Source organism: Lepidochelys kempii, chromosome 12, assembly GCF_965140285.1.
Source record: "Lepidochelys kempii isolate rLepKem1 chromosome 12, rLepKem1.hap1, whole genome shotgun sequence".
Lineage (NCBI taxonomy): Eukaryota > Metazoa > Chordata > Testudines > Cheloniidae > Lepidochelys > Lepidochelys kempii.
In genome coordinates, this window is record NC_136391.1 from 8152359 (window position 1) to 8180063 (window position 27705).

General features: G+C 42.8%; 2 protein-coding genes across 6 annotated transcripts in view; both read right to left on the minus strand.

Annotated features, from left to right (window-relative positions):
* RSPRY1 (ring finger and SPRY domain containing 1) overlaps positions 1–4513 on the minus strand; it is a 39515-nt gene extending 35002 nt beyond the window's left edge. Inside the window, exon 1 of the mRNA XM_073307444.2 lies at positions 4158–4513. Within this exon, the coding sequence (XP_073163545.1) occupies positions 4158–4504 (347 nt within the window). The 5' untranslated portion in view covers positions 4505–4513. The remainder of the gene's footprint in view (positions 1–4157) is intronic.
* Positions 4514–4562: 49 nt separating this feature from the next.
* Positions 4563–27705, minus strand: part of CPNE2 (copine 2) — a 205538-nt gene continuing 182395 nt past the window's right edge. For 2 of the 5 annotated variants that reach the window (XM_073307437.2, XM_073307434.2), the window contains one exon: positions 8155–8516. In XM_073307437.2, coding sequence (XP_073163538.1) covers positions 8378–8516 — 139 coding nt within the window. In that variant the 3' untranslated portion in view covers positions 8155–8377. Of the gene's footprint in view, positions 4653–8154; positions 8517–21896; positions 22211–27705 lie in introns of those variants that run through there. The other 3 variants (XM_078848086.1, XM_073307439.2, XM_073307438.2) reach the window with 3 other exon arrangements.

Genomic DNA, 27705 nt, shown 5'->3' on the forward strand with positions numbered 1-27705 from the left:
TTTAAGATCTAGAGCCCCTAAAGTTTAATATTATACATTGTAAAGTGTTCCTGAAATCATGTAGTAAGAAATACTGTACTTCAGAGGGCACAAATTCAATGAAGAATAGACTGAGGGGGGAAAAAAAAGATACTGAAGACTATTAAATGATTTCCCCCCCAGAAAATCTCTACTAAGAAAAAAGGGGGGTAAGTCTGAAAGACAAACAATCCACAGCGTCTCTACAAACTTCAGTGTTTTATCCAGGGCAGCAGAAAATAGGCCTGTTAGAGGGATTTGGTAAGAACAAAAAATATTTAACCCCACCTTCCCTTCCCCCTCCTCCCACAAAACCTAGCCAGTGTTCAGCTAGTGAAACTGTAAGAAATACAGAAGAACAACTTAAGAGTAGAAATGGAAGCGAGACAGAAAGTCTAACAATACAAGATATTGAAATATTGTAAACAAATGGTAAAAGAAAACTTGGGACTTGCGGGAAAGAAAGTGAGGCAATGAAAGCTGAGGGAAAGCTCAAAGGAAGTCATAGAGGCCTTGGATTCATCTGTTCCAGAGAAGCAGCACAGGATTTATAAATTTATCAGAGAGATTTAGAACTGGCAGGTGAAGAATGAGGTGTTTGTGCAATAGTGAAAAGAGTTATGAAAGGGTGAAAGGGCACTTCAGAAGATAAGACAGAAGTCTAGATAAACTGGAAGGAAACAACAGCCTGAGATACAGCAAATATAGCAAAAGGCAGCATAGTATTAAATGAGAATTGTTTTTCCACTAAGAAGTTAAGAATTTTTAGACAAGTCACTATCACATCAGGATTCTGAGAGTATCACGTGCTTGATCTCAGGCAGCATTAAACAAAGTTTCAACATTAGAGGTTAAGGATGGAATTAAGTGTCCTACAAAGGGAGTTTAGCACAAGAAAATAAAACAACAAGACACACTTTCAATGCCCTAAAAACGAAGATTAGATAAAAATGAGGACTCAAGTACAAAATGTCATTAATGAGGCATCAGAGGGATTGATGTTGAGATCCCAACTTTATACTACACACAGAGTTATGTCCCATGGCAAATTTTACTCATCTATCTGTACTCCCCACACAATGGGGCTGTACCCATGTAACAGAGTAAAACTGCAGCTCTAACAATTCTCATCTCCTGAGTGCTTCACAGATGTTACTCATTCTAGGCTAAAGAGGGAATCCGTGGCAATGCCAGTTTTAGAACTAAGGGATTCCTTACTCCCAGTCCTGGGCTTGAGCAATCTCTGTAATTTAATATAGTCTCATCTACCATGTTTGCGTGAACTGACATTAAATACAGTTGGATTAAAAATAATAAAAGAAGACTGATTAATAAATGTGCCGCTAGCATACCTTAAAAATCACAGAAGGCGGTTTCAATTACCTATGAAGAACTGCAGCATAAAATTTAACAGTATTAGGTTTCTTAAAAAAAAACTGAGTGGTGAAATCGGTCCTTTTCTTCCAAGAAAAGGCTGTACTTCGTGTTGAATGTTTTTAAGTTTAAAATCGGTGTTGCCACAAAAATAGTAACATGATGGTATTTTAAAAAGTATTTTGAAGCAAATCTGACCACATAAAACCTCAAAACCAGCTTGAAAAGAAAGACAGTAATAATCACTAACGGAAAAGGTGGAACTCTGTTGAAAACTGAATTAACCTCAAGAGAAGAGAGATGAAAAGAGACGGCTCAGAGAAATAAAATGCAGAAGGATGAAAAAATAGAGGGTATTTGGCTCTGCAGGTGTTCTGATTCAGTGTTCTGGCTAGTTTACAATGTGCAAGAAGATACTTACTCAATGTGTAAGCTTCAGAAAAACATAAAGCAAGTCATTTTAGTGCCATTAGTTTTCTCACTATGTGCAACTGCTTGCTCATTATCTTTTTATTCCATTCCTTTATACTTCGTTCTTCGTACGAGGGCTCCACAGACACTTTTCCATTTCTATCCTCCCTGCAGCACAATGCTTTTTTAGGAGTACGTATAGATTCTCCAGACGTCTGTGACTGTGTTGTTTTCACACAGTGGAGATGCTCAGAGCAGCCGGCAGAGGAAGTGGGCCTTTCCGTCCACCATGTTCTTTCCATTTACATTAACAGTAAAACCACATTTCTAGCATTTTGGTTTTTCTTTTCCTGGTCTGTAGTATACATCAGCACTTTAATTTTCCAAACATTGTTCCCTCCACCTACATCTTTTCCCATATTTGGGATGAAAAGGAAAAATCAACATTTTTGTTCACTACTTCATTTGCGCAACACCATCTTCCACCACTGCACAACGGGGGGGGGGGGGGGGGGGGGCGTGGACAGTTGAACTGCTGGCAGTTGATGGTCTGCTGGGCAGCTGCTGCACAGGGAACTTAGGGGAGCTGATGGGGGGGCTGCCGGTCCACTCTGGTTCCAAGGCCCCCCGCCACTCACTGCAACAGGCTGCTCTTCCTGCAAGCAGTGGACAAAGCAAGCGGCTGCCACACACGTTGTAAGGGAGCATTGCGCAACATTAAACGAGCATGTTCCCGAATTGATCAGCAACGAAACAATGTTAACCAGGATGACTTTAAGTGAGGCGTTACTGTACTCTGAGATAGCATCTGAATATTTCTGAACAAAGGAAGCTTGCAACTGGTTCCCAGGTGGGCACGGTTCAGATCCACCTCTACTGTTTATGATGTTTAGCTTACACTTGTTCCTCTTTTCTCAACTTGGACAGAGATTAGCCAGCTTCACTGTTTCCTCTAAATTTCATTTTTAGGTTCTCAGTTGGAGACACCACAGGGGAAAGTTACATTTCTGCAGTCTCACTGTTATACAAAAAAAACAACTTTCCTTTCCATTGAAATTTTTTTTAGTCCAATGGAAAATGTTTCTTTTGGTCTTAAAGGGACACTATCAGCTTGAAGTCTAGTCCTGAAGTTCTCCAACTTTTCCACAGATCTGGTACATAAATGATTTTCTTATGGACAGTTCCCCATCATTCATGATTACATGACATCTTTGAGGCAACGACAGCAATTAATTATACGGAAAACAACATTAAGAAAGTCATGTATTTCTTAGCTATCAACAAAATTTAGCAACAGAAAACAAGGAAGTGAGTCAGCACTCCAGGAGATCATGGGCAGGGAACTGATCACACCCTTAACACAACAACACACCACCATTACCCCCAATATTTTCAGGTACTACACCTACCCCAGAGTCCTTCTGTAAACCACAGAATATTTTTCTGTTTTTGTAAATGTTCTTCTTTCCCATGTTGCGGAGGGAAAGACACTCAGAGTTAAGTAGTCATAAGATGCTGTCAAATTCATAAACTAAATAAACTGAAGGGGGGGCAGGGGGAGGAGATGAGAAAAATACATACTTTCAACAGCTTTCATTTATAACACATCATAGGTGTTGCTTGTAACGCTAGTCAGTAAAATTCCAGCTGAAGGTGTTCTTTTAATGTTTTTAGAACAAAATAGTTTTTACACAAATTTCAAGGCAAATCTGACCTCACATGCCCATTTACAGCACCCTACAGGAGAAAGGGAGACTCCTCCAGCAGGCACATTCCAGAATCAAAGCTCATTAACTTGAGATTTATCCAGTTTAAGCTCAAACCGAAGCTATTTAGCATAAAGTACAATTGACAGAGGTAATAGTTTCCTCCTGTTTTGGTCTCTCCAAACCACATAATGATAAACACTTTCGAGGCCCTTTTAAATACCTATGAAAAGCAACAGCATAACCATCAAAAACAGGGACAGATCCTGTGATCGTTGTGTATCGTAAACTACCACAATGAGTGCTTTGAGCATGCAACAAGTGCAGCACTTGGCTCATCATATGATGAATTAGTGTGTTGCCTTTAAGGATAAGAAATTAGATTTGCAACCTGGAAGAGTACACATCTAATGAAGATGAAAGCCGTCTCTCTATAGTTTTGTTTTGCTATTTCCAGAGAGAAGTAAACAAAATTCTTCCAATGCAATTGGTCTTTGGAGACAAACAACCTTCCCTCTTATTTTGAAAATATTAATCTCATGCATGCTCTTGGTGGTGTTGAATAAGAGATCTCTTTAATCTTTAGCACTGAAATTTTCAATGGAACAGTTTTCATTAATATTGAGTGATCCTTTTGGAGGTACTTACTTATCTACCAGTGTCCGTATTACTGCCAGTGTGTCAAGCACTAGTCCATCCACATTCTGTTTTTTCCTTCTTGGTTCATGTGGCCCTCGCCCCCTCCTTGGTGGCCTTACAGGGTCCCTGGGATGGCTTCTTGCTTCAGGTACTGGTACTCTACTATTCTGTGTTTGCTGATTCTGGGATTCTACGTTGTCTTCCACACCACTATCATCTCGACAAATACAGGAGTTGCCCATGTTGCTAGCACCCAAAGTTCCCAGTATGCAGGGGATGTGCTGCTCTAGAGTCAGCAGTAAACCTTGGAGAAGGCTTCTGCTAGCATAGAACACAATCAGAGCAACTACAATCATCTAGAAAGATTTAAGAGTAATGTTTTTGAGATCGTGAATTGTGGTCTTCGCATTTTATGTATTGCTAACAAGCTGGAACGAATGGGGAATTGTAGGTTTAGCTTCTGACGTCATCAATTAAAATATGCATTGTCATCCAGAAGCATATCTGGGGGGAAAAAAAAAAGAAAGAAAAATGGAAGTCAATCATGTTTTAATAAATTTGTTGAGTAATAAGCAAGTCTTAAACTTCCTCCTTCAGTAGCGAAGTAAACAATTAGTTTGAAGATACCTGATGCCTCGATGGCGTTAGTTTGTATCTGGGGCCCATTTTGATGTTTTTGTATACCCAGAACTCCCACTGAAATGCCTGGGAATGCTGGTGTGCAAACTGGGTAATTTGAAACATGTGGAAACACATGTTGAAATTCTGGCAGAAACAGCCCATAATTTTTTAGGCTAGAGTGTCACACAATGTGTTGCTTCTGGAGGTCAAACATATTGCACACCCCAGGGACTCCCTGCATCCCTCCACCTCCCCCAACAAGCTCCATGTGTGCCCACCCTCCTACCCCCCTCTATTTCAGGGACTCCCTGCCCCCAGACACCTCCTCCCTGATATCAGGGGCTCACACCCTGGTGTCAAGGGCTCAGTGTGCCCCCTTCACCCCAAGGCAAGAGCTCCGTCATTCTCCACCTCCGCCAACCCCCATATGCCTGGAGTTGTGTGCCAGCCCCTTATTTCTGGTCTTTCAGGCTGGGAGATAGGCCAAGCAGAGAGTCAACCATCTGAACTGTACTGGGAGAGTAGACAGAACTGAGATAGGGGTATTGTTGTGCTGCAAGGTGTTAATGGCCGTTATCAACTGGTTCTTTACTCCAGAGACCATTATGGATGTGAAGCTGCTGGGACTACTAAGAGATGCAAGGGGCTCTGTGTGTCCTTCATTTCCCCATCCTCCCTCCAGGGATTTGCCCACTGACGTCTAGAAGATTCCTTAAAAATTTGGAATTGGATGTGGCATTCAAAATGCACTGTGCTACAGACATAGAAATGCCATCGAGGGAGAGTAAGGTCTCACTTTGCTCAGCCAACATTGAGTACCAAGTGGTTTGATGTTGTGGGTCTTCCAGATGAAACCTTTAAAAACCAAGCCCTGTCTATTTTTTTTAGGAGACTTTCCCTACAGGATTTAGAGGAGCCACATTAAAGTGGATATAAAAAGTTGCTTAATTCAGTCAACATCACACTCCCTTCCCTCCCTCACGCTGCATACACTGTGTGATGTGCTCTACATGCCCAGCTTCACTCCAATACAGAGTGCATTTCTGCTAGGAAAATAGTAACACAGCTGTGAGAAACATTAAGTCTTATTGCATTGTGCCTACTTCCCTTGGGAAAGGGCAGCCAATGGCAATCAAGTTAGTAATGTAATTGAAGACTGTATCATAACGCACATACACAAGGGGGCTGAATTACAGATCTTCAGGATTGGAGATAGGAGATATGAGGAAAACAGACACTGCGGGAGCCACACAAACCCTCTCCTATAAGCACCATGTGGGGGCAACTATGAGATAAGCCTATTGCAGTTCTCCCTACATCCACTCCAAGGGTTCTTTCCTCTTCTTGCAGGCTTTACGATGAAGAAGGTGCAGCCTGGGCCTTTATATATAAACATTGCTTCATTTATTTATTTATTTTAATATACATCCATCCCACCCCATTGTTTTTAAATAAAAAGGTGATGACAAAAAGCATCTCCCCCCTCACAGACACACTGTTTAGGACAATCAATAAAAACCAAGGCCAGGTGCACTTTGGGAACAGATCCTCAGCAGAAGTTGAGTATTTAGCACCACTGCAGATCAGACCCTGTATTATTTACTCTTCAAAAGAGGCTGTGGGAACACAAATATTAAGTTCCATATAAGCTGCCTATATAGACAGACAACAGACTTCAGTGAACTAGCTGTTTCGTCTTCCTATATATAAATATTTTTATATGAGTTCTTATTTTACATAAATGATATTTACTTAATAAGGGCCTGACCCCAAGAGTCGCTGAGAATCGGCAATCGCCACCCAAGAGAACAGAAATTGCAGGTATTTAGCATCTCTTAGGATCAGGCCCTAACATTTTTTGGTACCTGCTTGGGTCTCGAGGTGACCATGCAATCCGTCTTGGGTGGGAATTTTGAGATCAGACAGCTTTATTGAGTCTTAATCCAAGTGGTTTCATTTATATAACAAGACAAAAATTATAGCGCTGGAGTGATGCTAACCGATGAATTAAGACCAATAAACTTTGTGCTGGGGAGCTAATGAATGGGGTGAGTGAGAGAAGGATATTTAAACCCCACCACCACAGACCTGTTAAATATAGCATATGTATTACTGCAGAGTCATTATTTATGCACAATCTGGCAAACAGTTGCATGGGATAGAGAAGCTGCAAGGACATTACTTCACTGTTTTGGATACAGCTCCAGCAAATGGTTTCCAGAACACTTAGGCTCCCTAATAGAACACGGTACCTCCTTAGGGCACTAGAGCAGTTATACACAGAAAAGTAGCACCATATGGGCTTTTATCTTACTCAGTGAATTATGCTGCGCCATTGATTTCAATAGCTGCACTTAGTAAGCGCGACTTCAGATATGGTTTGAGCCACATTGCACATCTGTGGTTTGGAAAGAATGATTCACTTGGAAAATACATTTCCAAGAAAGGAGATGGTTTTCCTGATGGCTGAGAGAATACAGAATTCCCAGCTTTGGGCAAGAGACTGTGCTGTGCTTATTTGGGGGGGTAGACATGCCACTAAGAGCTCCAAAATGGACCCACCACCTAATAGCCTTAGGACTAAACCTATCAGCAAAAGCTGATCCCCTTAAGGGCCTCTAAGGAGTCTAAGCATACCCCAACAGGGAACTCTCTCTGCTTTCACAACCTTGGGAATCTGAAAGAAAACATGGGGCGGGGAACTTTCCCCTCCCCAAATTACTGGTTGCCGAGAGGGGAAGGGAAGCATCAATCTCTGCATGAAATAGCTAAACATGACACATAAGAGTATCATTGACAACAAGGCCTCACTCTGCCCAATATAAGTTGGCCAGCCAGAATGAAACTTCTGCAAATGTTGTTCTACTTCCTGTAACAGTGTTGCTGTGCAGGGCTGCGCTAATCTATGTATCAAGATCACTTACAATTACGAAGTGCAATTTCAAGCCATGAGCAGAATCAAACCAAAATGACAAACAGTTATATATGTAATTGTAAATGAGCAGTCTATAAACCAGCCTTGTAAAACTCCACTTTCCCAGGGAGAGTAAATGGACAAGTAAATAAAGTCTTTGTTTTAAAGGGCATGAAAGACTGTTTGTTTGTTTTTTAGCCTTTGTCATAGTAATGGGTAATGGAGTAGACTTTGTGCCTGGTCTAATAGATTTTCATTAGAAGTTTTGCAAGGCTGCTATGAACAATGACTTCAGTATCAAGCTGAGGGTGGCCATTCCAACTAAGTCAATTTCACTGCTGAAAATAAAAAGGAGGACTGAACATAGAGTATTAAATTGGAACTTTAGGGACAAACACAGGGTGGAACAAAGGGACAAAAGAACAATTAAAAATATCTCAGAGCGGTAGAGACAAAAATGGGAAACCAACAGAAGGCACAAGCAGTTTTATTACATAAATACAACGGAGTCATTTGGCAATGGAGACAAGGAATCAAATGACGGGAATGGCATACAAGAGTATCATCTATCCTGGGGAGATAATAGAACACTGTCTCCCCTGCATACAAGGAAGTATACACATTCTTAAGTGCATTTGGCCATGAAGGAGAAAAGTGTCAAGAAATTTAACATAAAGGAAGTACAGACAGGAATTCATGCGAGAGGGAATGCCGTACAGACCATCGAGTCAGAAAGGGAAGGTGGACAAGGGCTGTCTAGAGCAGATACCAAACGACAGCACTGTAGTAAAGAGGACTTCACTGGTTTTCCCCAAACCCAGTTGAGTGCAGTTCTGCCATAGAAAATAGAAAAAAAGGTTGCAATTAGAAAAAACTATTGGTTTTGTTTTTGTCCAAATTTGGACAACTCACCAACTGAGAGTTCCTATGAAAATAGAACACATCCCCTTAGAACTGAAAACTCATATTTAAGCAACAGTTGAATTATTACCCTAAAAAGGAAAAATCCCAGATATAAGGCTAAAGAAAGTGAGAACTAAAACTAAAGGGTCATTGTCAAATTTGGCCCAAAACGTAAGCTTTGTTAAACACGCAAACACTCTTTATGAGACCGGAAGCCAACAGAAATGTTTCCACAATTAAAACAAAAAAACCCAAACAAACATACTTAAAGACTCCTACCTACACTGTTTACAACCCAAACTTTGCAGCACTAAGAACCTGAAGTAAAAATGACTTCACTGATTTTCCACTGTATAGGAGAAATCAAAAAACAAAAATGGATTTTAAAAATTCTCTTTAGTTTAAGGTATTTGTAAGGAGAAATTTCTTTATAACATGTTTTTCAGATGAATATGTCCCATTAATTAAAATACCTTGACTAAAATTATCAACATCCCAATATATGTCTGAGAAAGTAATTTCTGCAGACATGAAAAGTAAATGTGACAATCATGCTAAGTGTCTCATAATAGCACAATGTTTAAATCTGAGTATAAATTTTATATTTCTTCATGTAATATATAAAAAAATCTTATAAATATTAGACACTTTTTTTAAAAACCTACTTGAGTTTAGACCCTTGCAAATAACTATTAAATTTTTGGCCTATTCCTCTAATCTCAAGACCGTCTTCCCGGTTGGAAACTAGCAGGGCAGTGATGAATAGCACTTTATACTATCAGCTTTACAGGATGATTTAAACAATAGAACCTCGGCGTTACGAACACCAGAGTTACAAACTGCCCAGTCAACCACACACCTCATTTGGAACCAGAAGTACACAGTCAGGCAGCAGCAGCGACAAAAAAAAGCAAATACAGTATAGCACAGTACTGTGTTAAATGTAAATTACTAAAAAATAAAGTTTTAAAAAGATTTGACACAATAAGGAAACTGTTTTTGTGCTGGTTTCATTTAAATTAAGATGGTTAAAAGCAGCATTTTTCTTCTGCATAGTAAAGTTTCAAAGTTGTATTAAGTCAATGTTCAGTTGTAAGCTAAAGGAACAACTTTTGAAAGAACCACCACGACGTTTTGTTCAGTGTTACGAACCATCTCTATTCCCAAGGTGTTCGTAACTCTGGAGGTTCTACTGTAATCACTTTACAATACAAAAACTAAAATTCAACCATTACCAATGGATACTAAAAAGGTTAATAAGCCCAGAACTGAGCACAGATCTGTTTTTATGGTCATTAACATGCCAACTTCCCTTCTCAATCCCCTCTCTCTTCCGAAAACCGGACTACTGGTTTTAAGGAGCAGATGCTCATCAGTTTCAAAAAGGATTTTAACCCTAACAGAACAGGAATGTCAATTATACATGATGCATGTAGCATAGCTGTACCCATGTTGGTCCCAGGATATTAGAAAGCTTTCAAGTTTGTCTCCCCCCTCACCAATAAAAGATATTACCTCACCCACCTTATCTCTTTAAACTGTACATGTTGAAAGTTTTTAAAAACAATTTAAATGCAATCTTAAACTCAATGAAGTCAGTGGAGTTTCTTAATGGATTATATTCAGCTCTGGTATATTTAATTAAGGATAGAGAGGGGAAAGAAAATCCCTAAATCCATTATCTTTAGGTTCCCTAAAGCCATACCCAAATTTGTGCAATTAGGCTTTTGATCCTGCAAGATGCTGAGCACACATGCTTAAATACTTTGTTGGATCAGGCTATAGTGCTCAGAATGCTGCTGCAAAGGGTCAATTTCATAACCTGTTGCTTCGACTAGGTCACCCCTTTCTTTAAATCCCACCACTGGCTCCCCCTTCTCTATTGCATCACTTTCAAGGCTCCACACAGCCAATTCCCCACCCTATCATCTCTCATTCGTTATCAGGCTTTCCATGCTTGCCTGCAATCAGCTAATGATGCCAGTCTATTGCCCACTTGTTACATTTTCAAATACCTTTGTACTTTCCCCCATGCTTCCCTACACACTTGGGAGGCACGCCCCATAAACATCTGCAAAGCTATCTCATTTCACCTTCAAATCCCGCCTCAAAATTCTCATTTCCTGTGATGCTTACAAAAAACACTTAACAGGTAGGCTGTTGGCATGCAGAGACCACTGCCCATCATGCTGACCAATACTGTGTCTGCGTCTGCTGTTTCTCGTCATATACTTGGACTGTAAACTCACTGCGGAAGGGACAGTCTTGCTGTTTGTGTTTGGATAGCACCTAGCGCAACGGGGTCCTGATCCTAGGAACTACCACAATACAATAAGTGTTAATAAGAAGTGTAGATGCAGTTTTGTTTTATATAAGGGAATATACTGGAATTGCTCATGCTTGTCAGAGAGCCAGCATAAGGATACCAATATAAGCATTTTTATAAATAAAACGGTCTCGAAACTAGGAAGGCTTGCCAGTTTAATTATACTGGCATAGTTAAACCAGTAAAGCTTTCTGGGGAAGACTAGCTTTAAGTAAAATTTAGTGATCCTTGCAATGTTGCTCAGTTTCACTGAAAATAAACAAAAAAGGGAGAAGTGGTATACTTTCCAAGTGCCACAGATAAACATTAGACTGCAATAATTAAACATTTAACAACAATTACTGCACTTAAACTGCAGTGCTTGAAAATCATGCCAAAACCCACTAGCCTACATTCAAGGCAACCCCAAGACTGTAGACCAAATTCCCCTCTGAGGCCATTTTTAGCAGAGTTCGGGAATCCCACCAGTGCTCAGTGGGATTGCACTGGTATCAAAAAGAATATGGTTTAACAAAACAGAAGGTGTCCAAATCAGAACAAAACTGAAGCCTTTAAAAGGCCAAAATAGACTTTATGTTTGGAAATACCAGAGTAGATTAATTAGGCTATACTATGAAGAGGCAGTTGCCTGTGTATAGTTAAAGTAGTAACCAGTTTCCCATTACAAGCTTCATTTCTCTTTCACTCACATGCTCTGAAACGAAAGAGAGATGGTCTCTTTGGTTCAAATTTCAACTGTGACCTGAGAACGAGAGAATTTTTAAGGCCAAATTTGGGAAAGGTTCTAGAAATTTTGGAGGGGGAAAGGAGAGAATCAGAAGCAGTTAGAAATGCAATAATTTGAAAGTTAAGAATGAGTCACATTTGGAAAATTCTTTTAATGCTTTTGTCATCACATTGATACTTTCCTTTTTACAGCAGAAAGAAAAAAAACAGAACCTGCTGCATGCCTACTTGATGAACTGTGGTCATGCACATATAGGAACTGCAAACAGCAGAAGGAATCAAACCTCCTGGGACCTCCATCACTAAACAAATGACTATCTTAAAATATCATTTGAGTGAAAGAATAATTCACTTAGCTGAGAGAGAAGGAGCTTTTAGCCACAGCTGTGGCATCTAGTTGGCAGAGGCCATTCAAAAGCTGGATTGAAAAAGCACATCCACCTGCCATCATAGAAATGTAGGACCTCAACAGGTCATCTAGTCCAGTCCCCTGCAGTGAGGCAAGACTGAGTATAATCTAGACTACCCCGATAGGTGTTTGCCTAGCACATTCTTAAAAACCTCCAGTGATGGAGATTTCATGACTACTCCTACCTATTCCTATCTTGGCCTGCTCAGTGCAGCTTCCAAGTTGTGCTGGTCTCTTGTTGGACAGGAGTTTATTGGCTCCTTTATGCTGTCACAAGATCCCCAGCTGGGGGGCCTAAAATAAGCAAGTGCTACAGTAGCAGTTCCATACAGGTATATTTACACTGCCTGTCTGACACTATTGATAATATCAAACCTACCAAGAGGCCTGGTCCCAAAAGATCTTAGAGAGAATGTTAGTGAAGGTCTTAGCTGGAAATGGCATCAATCTAGTTTTCTGTAATATACAGCCCAGGGATTAATGATTTACCTCCTCAGACATTTGGTTACAGCCAACCACAATATTGCCTCATGGTGGAAAGATAGCCTCCCCTCTTTATGAAGCTGAGAATACTCCAGGCAAATGAGAAACTGATACATAAGTAAGAAAAAGCAGTTTCAGACACTAAACCACTTTTTGTTTCAGTTCCCACTCATCACTCAGAAATGGTGTTAAGTATTGCCAATATTTCCCCCTCCCAAACAGTAGAGTAAAACAGCTTTCATGTCACTGCTGTCTGAGCTGTCATAAGGATGTTGAATGAATACAAGAAGTTAAGGGATTTGCATTAACATGGTGTTCTACTGAGAAGGTAAAATATTTTAAATTCCTGCTAGAGAACTTAGTTTTCTAAGAAGGGTGCTGGAACACTGGGGAATCCTAAGCAAAAGTGAAAGTCAAGCTACCGGTGGGAGATCGACCAGACTAAATTGCAAGTCTCCACAGACAGTCGTTAGTTTGCTTACGTTTAAGACCTTGCACCAGGGAGAGAGAGCTAGGTCTCATTAAAAATGAAAATTCTCTTTATATAAAAATAAGAATACAAGAAAAACTGATTGAAGTTCACATTTCTTCAATTTCAGTGGAGTCTTCAGAGGAGAAAAAACAGGGGCAGAGAAACATCTTGGCTGACAGAGGAACAAAGTAGTTTGGCTTCCATTATAGATGCTCAGCTGTGTTCAGAGTGTAGACTGAAAAAGAGCGATTACCAAATTTTATGCTGAACCATGTACATGTTCTATCTAACCGAGTGACGTGTTTCAGAGATTCCATAACAACTGGCTCAAATTCTTATGTTTCATTTCTTAAAAAAAAAATTCATCCATTCATTCATTCCTAGGCCCCGATTCTACAAGGACATGGCCTCAACATTCAAAAGTCCCAACACTGCAAGTCAGGGTTTAGTTTCCATATCACAATTGGATTCATCACATCTGGATCCCTGGTTAGCAGTATCATTAGTGCTTTACAGAAAGAGAAGAGACTTAGACCCTGCTCATAGTGCTTACAATTTTGGACCTCGATCCCACCAGTGGAGCTCCACATGGGTTCAGGCATCTAGTTATGCAGAGCTCACTGGAGTATTGGGGTTTAAAATCCTTCAAACCTTTCTCATGAGTAATCCCATTGAAGTCAGGAGTGAGTAGGAGCTGAGGGATCCGGTCTCGTGTTAGACATGATAGGGAGAGAAGACAGCAGTCGAGAGAAGTAAAAGGAGGAAGTGGGGGTATGAGACTAATGTTTTGTGCATATGGCGGTCATTCCTATTTCTTGTTTTAAGTTGGTTTTACTGATATTATGCCAGATCAGGGTTGACACTCATTGGTGGGGCAGTGTGAGGAAATCTTGTCCTGTCACCGCTGACTGTGTATATCCTGTGTGGATAAATCATTAACATGTAGGGCTGGAAGGGAACTCAAGATGACATCTACGTCACCCTCCTGCGCGGAGGTAGGACCTACTATACCTAGACCATCCCTGACAGGTGTTTTAGTCTAACCAGGTCTTAAAAACATCCAACAATGGAGATTCAACAATGTCCCTTGGAAGCCTATTCCAATGCTTACCTATCCTTAGAGTTAGAACACTTTTCCTACCATCTAACCTAAATTTCCCTTACTATATATTAATCTGATGTTCTCCATGTCCACTGAAGGTAGGACAAGAAGTAAACTCCATCCTCTTTAGAGCAACCCTGAACATATTTGAAGACTTAACAGGGACCCTTGCAGTCTTCTTTTCTCAAGACTAAACATGCCCGGTTTTTTCAACCTTTCCTCATAGGTCAGGTTTTGCAAACCTTATCATTTTTGTTGCCCTCCGCTGGACATTCTTCAGTTTGCCCACAGCTTTCTTAAAGTGTAGCGCCCAGAACTGGATTATGTACTCCAGACAAGGTCTCACCACTGCAGGACAATTGCCTTCTGTGTCTTTCATGCCCATGCTGTATCTCGTGTGCAGATAAATGAAGGATATCAATCCCCAGGGCTACCAAAATGTAACTTTAAAAAAGCGTGAGATTCTTCTGTCACTGTTCTCTCCCAAACGTTTTACTAAATATTTAGGCCTCACGGCTCTCATTATCTTGGGAGGAAGGGATTGCTTCTCTTCTCGTGCTAGTGTAACTTAATATTTGGATAGTATTGTCCTCTCTGTGTGACAGAATGTTTAAAAGGCTAACTTAGTTCTCCTGTTGACACACTCCAGCATTACCAAGCTATTCAACATGAATCCTGATAAAACAGGACACTGCTTCCAAAAACCAACTTTCAGATACAGCAAAGGGGTAAAAGCTGGCTTCTCTTTTAAGTAAATGTTTGAGTTAAGCTGAAATGACCAACACATTTTTAGAATCAGGTTCCTTTAGCAAGTGGGAAGGATTACGGGAACATGAAGGTTTCATGGCAGCTGCAAGGATGAATCACATCCAGCACGATGGGGCAGTCAGAAAGTGTTTTGGCTCAGCCCTTGCCTGAAGAGGTGCAGAGAGAAGGACACACCTATGTTTCAGAAATGCATAACAGTGACAGGAAATACAGCAAACCCCAGTCCTGTGAGCAAGAGAGATGCAGGCACACTAAAACAGAAATGTGAAAGTTTCCGAGTTGGCCAGCAATAGAGGAACTTACTCCTGTGAGTGAGAAGAAAGTTCATAGAAAGAGGACTCAGAAAAAAGATTGTGATCAGTTGCAGATGACATTCAATTGAAGAAGGAAAAACAATTCAGGGTTTGGGATAATCTTTCCCTCAGGCAGCAAATATTAGAGGCTGGAAATTTGAGTAAGAGGGGGGATTAAATATTTATTCTTTCTAAATGGACTATTTTTAAAACTTGTCTAGCTGAAAAAACTAAATTCTTCACTCAACATTCTGTCCATGTATTAAAGCCCAGAGGAGAAGTTTTTCTACTAGTACTGTAGTAACATTTTAAAATAATAAAACAATATCTTATTGATGTAGCTTTTACATTTATTACAAGGAAATCTACTTAAAATGAGAATTAAAATAATTTGTACCAACAAAAATAAATGCCATACCCCTGTGAATCACGCTAGGATATACAGTATTACAATGGTAATTCTCCAGTTAGGTAGTATGACTAATGTATTATGGATGCATAAAATATGCTGAAACAGTTTTGGATGTGTGAAAGATTTTGATAACACTGTTGAAAGAAATTCAGAGCTGGCTCAGTTAGAAGTTTGAACTGTAAGTTGTCAGACAATTGCCTAAACACAGAATGTAGGTAATGTCTAGAACCTCCAATCTTAGTCCTGCAAAACAAACACTGAAGTGACAACATGGGGGGATGGGGTAGAGCATAATTACCAATTACATTCTTAAAGAATAGGAAAACTGACTACTGGCTCAGAAGGAGGACATCAGAAGAATTTCAATCTCCTGTTAATTCAAGGGGAATATCTTAAAATGTCTCAAGAGGAAGGATGGTCTTGTTGTTAAGGAGTGGGCTCTGCCACAGACTACCTGTGCGGCCTTGGGCAAGACACTTGAACTCTTTGTGCCTGATCTGTAAAATGGCAATGACGATGTCTTTTCTCCCACCCAGTGCCTGTGTTTGTCCATATAGACTGTAAGCTCTTCAGGCCAGGGACCCTCTCAGACTCTCTTGCTATGGCTATATATAGAAGCTACCGCAGTTGGGAGTTCTCATCTTGGCTCGGACCTCTACATACTACTGTAATACAAATAATAAAAAACTCCTGCTGTATGAAAGGTGGCCTGCAAATTATTTACAAAAAACCCACTACACTTCTGTCCATTTAATTTAATATGATGTATGAAGAAAACAAGAAGGACTGAACGAGTTTCTCCCCCAACCCAAGAAGTTTCAACATAAGGACTTAACAGTTGCCATACTGGGTGAGACCCTGGTCCATCTGGCCCAGTATACTGTCTCCAGCAGTGGCCTGTACCAGTATTTCAGGGTGTGTACATGCAACATAGTCTTCTGGTTTTTCCTGGAAGACTTCTTGGGGATCTCAGAAGATGTCCCATCTCATGAGCTCTCTCTCTCTCAACATTTAAGAGAGGCAGCAGTGGGAGCATTCAAGATCTAACAAGGATATTATTTCCCAAGTGTTTATTCAACACTGGAGTTAGGTATTAAAAATCAGAGTTTTGAACTGAGACTAAGAGTCCCTTCCCTGTCCTCTATTGCTCACTTTTCAGTCCCTTATAAGTCACTACTTCTCCAGTGAAGAGAGTCTTCCAGGGTGAAGAAGACAAGAACTGAATAGCTGATGTAAATAAAACACCATAGATTTAAAAAAAAATACCCAAAATATTTCTAGTCTTCTCCAAACATCCCAAAGCAGTGGGAGGGGGGGAGGGAAGAGTGCACACTTAATTTCTTCTTTCCAGGTTACTTTTCAATGTGTCCCATTCTATTTACTACCACCTATCCACACACAAAATGCAGCATCTGGTGAAGCTGCTAAGAAAAAAAAAAAATCTTAAAAAGCAAAATAAAAACAACTGATCTGTGTGTGTACCAACTAATAAGGCTATAATAGGTACAGAATATATACATCAATTGAAATATGGCTCAAGATAATAAGCTTTGTTAAAAAAACGAAACACCTTAACAAAAAAAGACTAAAAAAAAATTTAAAAACCCTCAAGCCCAATTTGAAATGTTTCCATGATTAACAAAAGTCTTAAGAAATGACCTTTTGTATGTAACATTTGCAATTAATATAGAATGGTGGTAGCATGTTAACAGAAAAGATTAAACGGACTAGTTCATTGTTTTTCTCTTAGCTTGGAAAATTACAAAGTAAAATAGTAGTAAAAATAAATTTTATCTTGAATTTTTTAGTCGGTTTATGAAGATGTTTGCTGTAACATAAGCAAGAAAATTTGTTTTATATTTAGCCAGAGAGTGGGCCACACACTGTTTAAAAAGCGTCTAACTTCAGGAGATTCTCCCATTGATTTTAAAAAAAAGTAGAGACTCTGAAAGCCTTCTGGGTTTTTCCAGCTCCCAGAAGGAATCCTGGATTAAAACAATCAATCATTCTGTCATATTATACATAACAGAGAACTCATTGCAACCCAATATATTAGGGCTTTTTTTGTGAACTAGGAAGTAAGTCTATGATGCTGTTAATAAGTTAACATTTATTCTTGTGCTCGATGTCACCTGCAGCCTGGTTTGTGGATTTTTTTAGCAAGTTCTATTTTCATTTTTAAATTCACCTTTTTGGCTGAATTACTTTAAAAAAATAGCAGCCGATTCACTTTGGCATCCAATTCACCAAAGCACTACAGCACGCTTTTGTGCTTAAGCACAGCTGGTGTGAATAAGGTTAAATATGTTTTGAGTGCTTGCAGAGTCAGGGCCTTGACATCATATGCTACTAAAAAACAGAAAAGTAAAGGGTCCTTTTTTCATTTGTTTTAATACACAAATAACTTTAGTCATGCACGTTGCTCCACTGGAAGCAACAAGACTACTTGCATGAGTAAGGATTACTCATGGGAGTACGGATACAGCCCCAAATATTGTTGGTCTCACTTCTTATTTTTTTTAATATAGACATTGCTCCTGCTCGTTTTCCTCACACAAGCAGTCTCTCTGACTTCTACCTGGGAGAGGACAGCAAGATCTACCTTGATTTAGATACAACTGCATGTATAATACGGAGACCCTCTGGCCATGTCTGGCACTCCATTACCTTTATGCACAAAGAAAAGGAGGACTTGTGGCACCTCAGAGACTAACACATTTATCTGAGCATTTATTTGAGTCTTTACACAAGTCCTCCTTTTCTTTTTGCGAATACAGACTCACACGGCTGCTCCTCTGACACCTGTCATTACCTTTAGGCCGGTCTACCCTCTACTCTACTTCAGAGCGGCCTTTTACAAATACTGCCAAGGATGCATCTATCGAGCAGGACCAGAAATCCAGAAGGACACAGCAACCCTCGCACGTTAGACAGAGCCACACCAAAGTCCACTGCCAAGTATGGGAGAGACAGGAAGCGGGGTCTGCAAACAAGAGGACGCCCAACTTCACTGCAACAATCCACCTTCCCTTACTCCCCGCGCTTACTAAGGCAGTGGTACAGCCTCCGCATTCACAACCGTGACTTCCCCAGAGCAGAAGCAGATCAGGGTTGCCCAGGACGCAGCTCTGGTCTCCCCCCCGCCCCGCCGTCCCGAGTCAAACCAGGCACCTGCAGCGCGCCCCGCCGGGGGCGAACCGGGAGCCCGGCACCACGGCCAGGCGGTCGGCGCCGACTGCCCCGCCCGCAGCCCCTTCGCCTGCCGGGAGGGGGCAACCGGCCCCCGACCCTCGCTCCGCTCCACAGCCCGGTGCCCCCCCAGGCCACAGGGGCCGGGCCCTTTGCTAACGAGACCCCCCCCTCCCGCCGAGGCGGGGCGAGCCTGCCCCCAGAACCCCCCGCTACCCCAGCCGGCCCCGTAACTCTCGGCCGCCTCCAGCCGGGCCAGCCCCCTCCTCGTGCCTGGGATCCCCCCCGGGGCCGGGAGACCCCCCCCCCGGGCCCAGCCCCCACCCCGGGATCCCTCAGCCCCGCCCCCTGGGCCCCCCACCCCTCCTCCCAGGAGTCCCCGAGGAGCCCCCCCCCGGAAAGGCCCCTCCTCAGGGGAGCGCCCAGCCCGGGCCGGCCCCGCGGAGCCGCCCAGCCCCACGCCTGAGGGGGGCTCGCAGTGCCCCTCTCCCCTCAGCATCTCCCCCCGGGGTGGGGGTGGGGGGGTCGCCAGCCCCCGCTCCCGGCCCTGAGCGGCTCCCACTCGGCGCCTGCGGTCGCGGGACCTACCGGGGCGGTGCCGGGCTCGTCCCCCGCTCAGGCCGGCGGCCGGTCGGCGCTGCCCCTTTGTGCCATCTGGGCGCGGGGCGGAAAGATGGAGGCGCCCGACCGACCATTCCGGGAGCCGACCCCGCCCCCAGCCCCGTGTCCCAGGCGACTCGCCCCGCCCCTTCCCTCGCCAAACCCACCAATCCGGGCGCGGGGCCCCCGAGCCGGCGACACTGCATCCAATCACGCCGCCCCGTCACGAGCCCAGCCAACCGTCGCCGTGTTGTTGGGACGGCCCAGAAAGACGAGAGTCGGGGTTGGCTAGTAGTGGCCGTGTGAGAGGAAGGAGGCAAGTGATTGGCTGGTTGGGGCGGAAAGGGGGTGTGGCTCCTAGCTGACCGAGGCCCCGCGGGGTCAATGGTGGCTGCAGTGGGGTATGGTGTGCGCATCGCTGTAGAGGCCCTGCTCTGTTGAGGGGCCCGGCCGGGAGAAAGGCGGGTGGGGAGCGGGGGGCGAGGTGAGGGCAGCCTTGGGGGAGGGGCTGAGGGCGAACTGGCTCCTGGGAGGCGGATGCGCGGAGGGGACGAGGCCGGGCTGCTGGGGGCGAGGCCGGGTTGCTGGGGGGATGGGTTAGGGCTGGGGGGGAGGGCGATCGGAGGAGAACAAAAGGATGGCTGGGGGGATGGGTTAGGGCTGAGGGGGGGTTGGGGGAGGCTGGGGGGATGGGTTAGGGCTGGGGGGGTTTGGGGGAGGCTGGGGGGTGATGGGTTAGGGCTGAGGGGGGGTTGGGGGAGGCTGGGGGGTGATGGGTTAGGGCTGAGGGGGGGTTGGGGGAGGCTGGGGGGTGATGGGTTAGGGCTGAGGGGGGGTTGGGGGAGGCTGGGGGGTGATGGGTTAGGGCTGGGGAGTGATGGGTTGGGGTTGGGGGAGGCTGGGGGGATGGGTTAGGGCTGGGGGGGTTGGGGGATGGGTTAGGGCTGAGGGGGGTTTGGGGGAGGCTGGGGGGATGGGTTAGGGCTGGGGGGGTTGGGTGATGGGTTAGGGCTGAGGGGGGTTTGGGGGAGGCTGGGGGGATGGGTTAGGGCTGGGGGGGTTAGGGCTGAGGGGGGTTTGGGGGAGGCTGGGGGGGATGGATTAGGGCTGAGAGGGGTTTGGGGCAGGCTGGGGGGATGGATTAGGGCTGAGGGGGGTTTGGGGGGATGGGTTAGGGCTGGCGGGACGGCGATCGGGTTGCTGGGAGGTTAGGGGGATGGGTTAGGCTGGGGGGGGTTAGGGCTGAGGGGGTTTGGGGGAGGCTGGGGGGCATGGGTTAGGGCTGGGGGCAGGTGGCTGTAATGTGGGGATACAGGTAGGGGGTGGTGAGAATAAGGTTACAGATTCTTGTGTGGTGATGTGGGTTAGCTTGTATCTCCCTAGCCGAGCCACTCTGCCTTGGAATCCAGCTCCCCTTTGGATTCAATAGCGCGTGAGCTAGGTAAAGGTGTTGTTACAGGGCACAGTATGGCTAGTCAAGAAGAGATGCCTCTTGCTGTAGGTGGTGCAGTTCTTTCTAATATCCTCCTCTTTTCTTGGGCTCACTGATCTACAATGGAAAGTTGATGTTTAAATGAGCATTGCTGGGCTTCAGCATTAACCCCACTTTGAGATAAGCTGGACAGTTCACAGCTTTTTCAGATATCAGGCCACTTCAGGCTTGGGCAGATGTCACTTTGATACACTTGAGGATATTTTGAAGGTGTTCTGTGAGGTTGACTATTACTTGTTTGTGTTACATTAGCAGCTAGAGGTTGATGATTATGCATTTATTGTACTAGGTACTAGACACACGTATAGTGGATATGCTGTCGCTACTCCAGAAAGCTAGCAATGGAAGTAATGATGAGGACTATAGGATTACATTTAAAAAAAAATGAAAGTGTTCATTCTGCAGCATCTGATGGCAGCCTCCAAGAAAAAAAAGTAATGGTTCCTGAAGCCACCAAGAGCTGTCACAAGTGGAGTTCTGTAAATACATTTACCTTTCTTCCTCAAGTTGCCCCATGATAGCAGTAGCCTGTTTCAGGTGTTGTTCCTAGACTGGTACCCATTAAGCTGTGCTCTATAGAGTTAAGGGCACTTTGAAGAGAAGAGATGTTGCATTTCAGTCAGAAAGTATTTCATTCTGCATGCTTTTTCTTTAGTAATCTAGATGGAAAAACCTTTAAATTTAGTGTATGTAGTTCATAACTAATCATACAGCAATGTACCATAGTCACAACTGATCGTTTCTTCTCTAGATTGCTGATAAACAGAGCTAGCATGAAGACAAAATTAGTAGTACGTCCCTGCAGAGGTGATTCCTTCAGTAATTCAGCCAGAGGTTATGCATCTATTACAGGACTGAGTGGGTAGTCAAGGTTCTGTGGCCTACAATGTGCAGAAAGTCAGACTAGATGATCAGGGTGGTGGTCCCTTTTGACCTTAAAGTCTGAGTATTTGGTCCTCTGACGACTGTGGTACTGTGAGGAGATAGGTTTCAGAGTAACAGCCGTGTTAGTCTGTATTCGCAAAAAGAAAAGGAGTACTTGTGGCACCTTAGAGACTAACCAATTTATTTGAGCATGAGCTTTCGTGAGCTACAGCTCGTGTTTATGTGTAAGATTCCTGTGATCTGAGAGCTCTTCCTGCTTGCATACTAAAACAAAGCACCCTTGGAAGTATGGTGGTAGAATGCTGTAGGAACTCAACCACTGACAGTTTGGATATATAATAGCTTTAAGCTGATAAAGTTCTTTGGGGCTTCAGCAAAATGCGTCCTCTGCCACTCATAGCTTTTCCTAATACCTATAGAGTGAAATGGATGTAATTCTTGTAGGTTTCAGTGCTGCCCAAATGGTTCTGAAAGGAAACAGAAATACTTATCAAAGTCTACAGGTTTCAGAGTGGTAGCCGTGTTAGTCTGTATCGGCAAAAAAACCCGAGGAGTACTTGTGGCACCTTAGAGACTAACAAATTTATTGGGGCAAGTGGGTTTTAGTCCACGAAAGCTTATGGCCAGATAAATTTGTTAGTCTCTAAGGTGCCACAAGTACTCCTCGTTTTTTGTTTGGTTTTTTTTGTAATCAAAGTCTAGTCATTTTACTTGCACTGGAACTTGGGAAAAGGTCTGAGAAGCTTCAGAGATTCTTAAGCTGTCTGCCTGCAAACTGGGGAAGAGAACACTTTTTTTGGGTTGCATTCAGTTCACATTTGGAAGGCTTTCTTTATGCAAGGGCTAGAAACTCTTTTAAACGAATACTTAAATTCTGCAGAAGTTGATGCCTTCGGCCCTATCTGCTTGACTGTGCAATCAGTTGAAAGTCAGTACCTTGATGAAATAAGTCACATTATGAAGGAAAGATAGTCAAGGGTTTGGAGTAGTACTCCACAGTTCAGTGTCGAGCTCTGCCTTCAATTTGTTGTGTGGACTTGAGCATGTTATCTCTTGTTACAAATAACACCCCCAAAACACTATAATTGACTTTTTAAAAAAGTTTTTTTTTCTTTTGGAATCTTTGATAACACTACATGGGAGGATACTTTCACTGGTTGACTCTGTTGTCATTCAGTGTCTCCTATTTATGTGGATCTTTTACATGGAAACAGTGCGGAGAAATGGGTGGTTTGTTTGGTTTTTCGAGGAAAAAATAGGCAAATGTGATTCAGACTGCACAATCTGGCACAGGGAAGTATGTCTCACCTTTTCATAAATTGATAAGATTTCAAATTGAAGGTGTCCCTTTATTGTTGTTAAATTGCTCTGAGATCATCAGATGAAAGGTGCTGTATCAGAACAAAGTATTGGTTCTAATTATTTTTCTTTTGTGATTGAGATGAGAAAGCTAGTGATGACCATATGTAAGTTAGTTTTGAACAAGCTAGCCCTGTCTGCACTATGGAAATCCTTGAAAAATGTCCCATGGATACAAATACCAGTGTTTTGTAATCTTAGGAGCCCTATTTTAAGTGCCTGATGCTGTTTTTAGCACTCACACCTTTCAGGTTTGGGTAGCATGATGATGAAAATGGTGGTGACACCCATCAGGCTTTCCACACTAAGGCTCTCCCAGCATTTCATACACCCGCTGAACCAGTATTATCAACCATGGGAGAGATTTTTAAAATTTCCCTAGTTTGGGATTCTCTTTACAAAGTTCGCATTTAACTGAGTAGCTGGAAATCAAACTGGTGTCTGCCTTGGAATCACAATGTCCGTTTCGTTACATCAGAATAGTTATTAGCTAAGTAAACTGGGCTAAAACTAAAAGGCTTAGTAACAGCAACCAGCTTTGAAAATCTTGCCAGACTTTCTCTGACACATCATATGTCTCAATTTATTCATCATGAGTTAAAAATAAAAATAACTTTTGTTTATCCTCTCACAAAACAAGAACAAATGACATTCAGCGAAACAAAGGTTGAAAATTTAAAATGAATACAAGGAACTGTTTTCAGCCTATGGAACACATTCCCTCAGTATATCACTGAGGCCAACAGCTTAGCAGAGTTTAAAAAATGGACTTTGGTATAGTTGTTACATTAATAAGGATTTTTAAAAAAAAACCAAAAAACCAAAGAGTTTGGAAGTGAGAAACTCATGCGTCAGGGCATAAGCCAATCAGGAAGAAGCTTTCCCAATGGTTTTTTGCACCTGTCTCTGAAACATCTGGTATTAGCCACTATCTGAGATGACATATGCCATGTCATAGGTTTCTATCAAGATGCGCTGAAGGATGGAAATTTGCAGCTCATACTGCCATTGACTAATCCCTGATGCTTTTAATTTTCAATCCACCCATAAGATACGAACAAAATTTATACTGGGGGAGGGAGGTGGATTTAGACTGCTGTCCTAAACAGACATATTTTGATCTGTTTTTTTCTTTTTTTGCTTCAGAATTTTACAGTGTAGTATTATGATATTTAAAACTTCATCTTTTGGAAGTTATTAAATCCTGTAGCCAGTGGGGAGCCCTTCGCTGTCAATTCCTGCAGACCGAGTCCTGATCCTGAAGATGTTTATGCATGTGCTTAACTTTTCTACTTAATAGGAGCCTTGAGTGTGCAAGGTTTAGACTCCAAGTCTTGCAGGTCTTTTCTGTTCTGATGTAAGCATTGTGAATGATGTTAGATGCTTAACAATCAAGCATCCAGTCAGACTGAGAGTATAAAATAAACCCAGCCATGGGATGGTGAGGGACTATTAGAGACTTTTTTCCTGGTGTATATATTTACAAGGCTTTTGAAGAGCAGTTCTCTTATCTCTTCATTACTGATGGCTTTGTTTTATGCTGTCAGTCGAACGCTAAATGGGGAGCATGAGGAAGGTCTGTTCCTTAAATATATTCCATATCAATAATCCACATCAGTAGATAAGGTCCAAGAAATCCCCCTGACAATGCTCTAAATCTTGAAGAAATTGTGTGTGGGAGGGTTAAAATAAAGTTTTTTAACTAGGCATTTCTAAAAAACCTTATAGGTTTCAGATCTGTTGAAAGGTTTAGAAAAGAAAAGGGTTTAGAAGTTGATATACTGTTTATATGGGAAAGTTGTGAGGGAGGTAATTAGAACTAAAAGAATCTTTAAATTGTTTAAAGTGTGGTAGCTGGAGAGACGCTAAATCTTCACTTATTTCTCGTACCTGCTTTTCATCTCTTGTTACCAAATGCGATCTCACCAGTAAAGTATGTCCCATTTCTGGTGTTGAGAGTGCAGAGAGAATGCCGTAGAGAATGGGTAGGACCCCCCACTACCTCAGAAGTAGATCCCTACTGTACACCCTGGCGGGACTTCTGAAGAGTTAAAGAGGAATGATGGCACCCAACTTGGTGCTGTCCTAGCCAGATAAGAGTCCCCTGCTTACAGAGCAGTGGGGATGCCTTGGGCCAGAGTAAATTTTGTGACTACAGTTCCTTTTTAACCAAGTGGAGGAAATACTTTGGATTCAGTGGTGAGGAAAAAAATCTCTGAAAGCTGTTTGTTCTGAAGAGTTAATAGTAACCATCAGTATAAATACTGTGTAAGCATCAGCCCTGTCATAAGAATCTCCTTTACTTGTTGTTCAGCAGCTCATCCATTGACATCACTGAGTGAGCCTCTCAGTACGTTGCTTTACAGGAGGAAGCAGAGAAACTAGTACACATTCCTAGCTGTTCAGAACTGCTGAGTATACACAGGCCACTAAGTAGCAAGAAATAGAAGTAAAAAGCAGCCTTTCATCATCAGCATTACAAATGCAGGTTAATTGTATTTCCACTGGTTTTTGAGAGCGAGGGGAAAGAGTGAACCTCATTATAAGTTGACATCTAAATACCCAGCCATTCTGACGGTAAAAATGCTGACTTATCTTGCTGAAAAATTGAAGTACCATCGAAAATGATCCAGTTTTTCATTTTGAAATGGCATTTTGCAGTTTCATCTTTGTGCTCCAGGATGTGGCTACCAGGAGCATGTTTTCATCATGCTTTCCATAATGATGCTGAAAACACTTTTGTCCTCTATAAAGTCACAGTTAAGCTGTGGCACCAGTTGAGGGGAGAACCTGTTTTTGATAAGTGTTGTACATAGATCATTTCCCTCAAGTAGAGGGATCCTCTGAGCGTACTGATTCTGTTAGGATTGTGGTGAGCTTAGATTGGACAATTTTGCATGCAAAAGACTGTAGTCCTAATGAAATTGCTGGACCCTTTCCAGGGCTGTCTCTACACGTACAGTAGCATATAGAGTAACGCATGGCATATAGCTGCATGTGGCAGTGAAAGGCAGTCTGCACCTCAGCTCTTGTCGCTGCAGTGTGTAGTTACACACCACAATGACAGACTCTGGCAGCGGGACAGTGCACTGCTGAAAATAGCAGCAAAGGGGTGAGGGGCATTGCTTGGGCATGTGGAGAACTGTGTAAGGTCTATACGCTGGCGGTTCAGATGTGTAGGGAACTCTACTCTGCTTGTCTAAATAGTGTCTCACCATCTATACTGCTGTTTATACCCATGCCAGCTGGGCGTGCAGTGTCTGTACTCTACACATGGCTGTAAATGTAGGCGTAGCCTGAGTCTCTGCCCCTTCACCCTATCTATGTTCTTATATGCCCTACCATCACCAACATATCTGAACCTTTCATCCCTTTCCAAAAGGTGTTTATGAGATGGGACAGATGTCATAAAAAGAATGGTTTCAGAGTAGCAGCCGTGTTAGTCTGTATTCGCAAAAAGAAAAGGAGGACTTGTGGCAGCTTAGAGACTAACCAATTTATTGGAGCATAAGCTTTTGTGAGCTACAGCTCACTTCATCGGATGCATACAGTGGAAAATACAGTGGGAAGATTAGTATACACAGAGAACATGAAACAAGGGGTGTTACCATACACACTGTGACAAGAGTGATCACTTAAGATGAGCTAATACCAGCAGGAGAGCGGGGTGGGGGGGGTGGGGGTGGGAAAACCTTTTGTAGTGATAATAAAGGTGGGCCATTTCTAGCAGTTGACAAGAAAGTCTGAGGAACAGCTGGGGGGGGGGGGATAAACATGGGGAAATAGTTTTACTTTGTGTAATGACCCATCCACTCCCAGTCTCTATTCAAGCCTAAGTTAATTGTATCCAGTTTGCAAATTAATTCCAATTCAGCAGTCTCTCGTTGGAGTTTTTTTGTTGAAGAATTGCCACTTTTAGGTCTGTAATCGAGTGAGCAAAGAGATTGAAGTATTCTCCGACTGGTTTTTGAATGTTATAATTCTTGACGTCTGATTTGTGTCCATTTATTCTTTTACATAGAGACTGTCCAGTTTGACCAATGTACATGGCAGAGGGGCATTGCTGGCACATGATGGCATATATCACATTGGTGGATGTGCAGGTGAACGAGCCTCTGATAGTGTGGCTGATGTGATTAGGCCCTGTGATGGTGTCCCCTGAATAGATATGTGGACACAGTTGGCAACGGGCTTTGTTGCAAGGATAGGTTCCTGGGTTAGTGGTTCTGTTGTGTGGTGTGTGGTTGCTGGTGAGTATTTGCGTCTGTAAGCAAGGACTGTCCTGTCTCCCAAGATCTGTGAGAGTGATGGGTCGTCCTTCAGGATAGGTTGTAGATCCTTGATGATGCGTTGGAGAGGTTTTGGTTGTGGGCTGAAGGTGATGGCTAGTGGCGTTCACGTAGGAGGGAAGGAAACATGCTCTTATGGTGGAGGCCCTGGACTCAGACCCGTGGGACATAGGTTCAACTTCCAACCCCCCTTACTGGTTTCCTGTGTGTCTTTGGGCAACTTATTTAAGCTTAAACTTTCCTATGTGACTTGTAATTTTTGTGTGCCCATCTTGAGACAGCTTAAAAGAGCCTTATTTTCAGAAGGCATATGC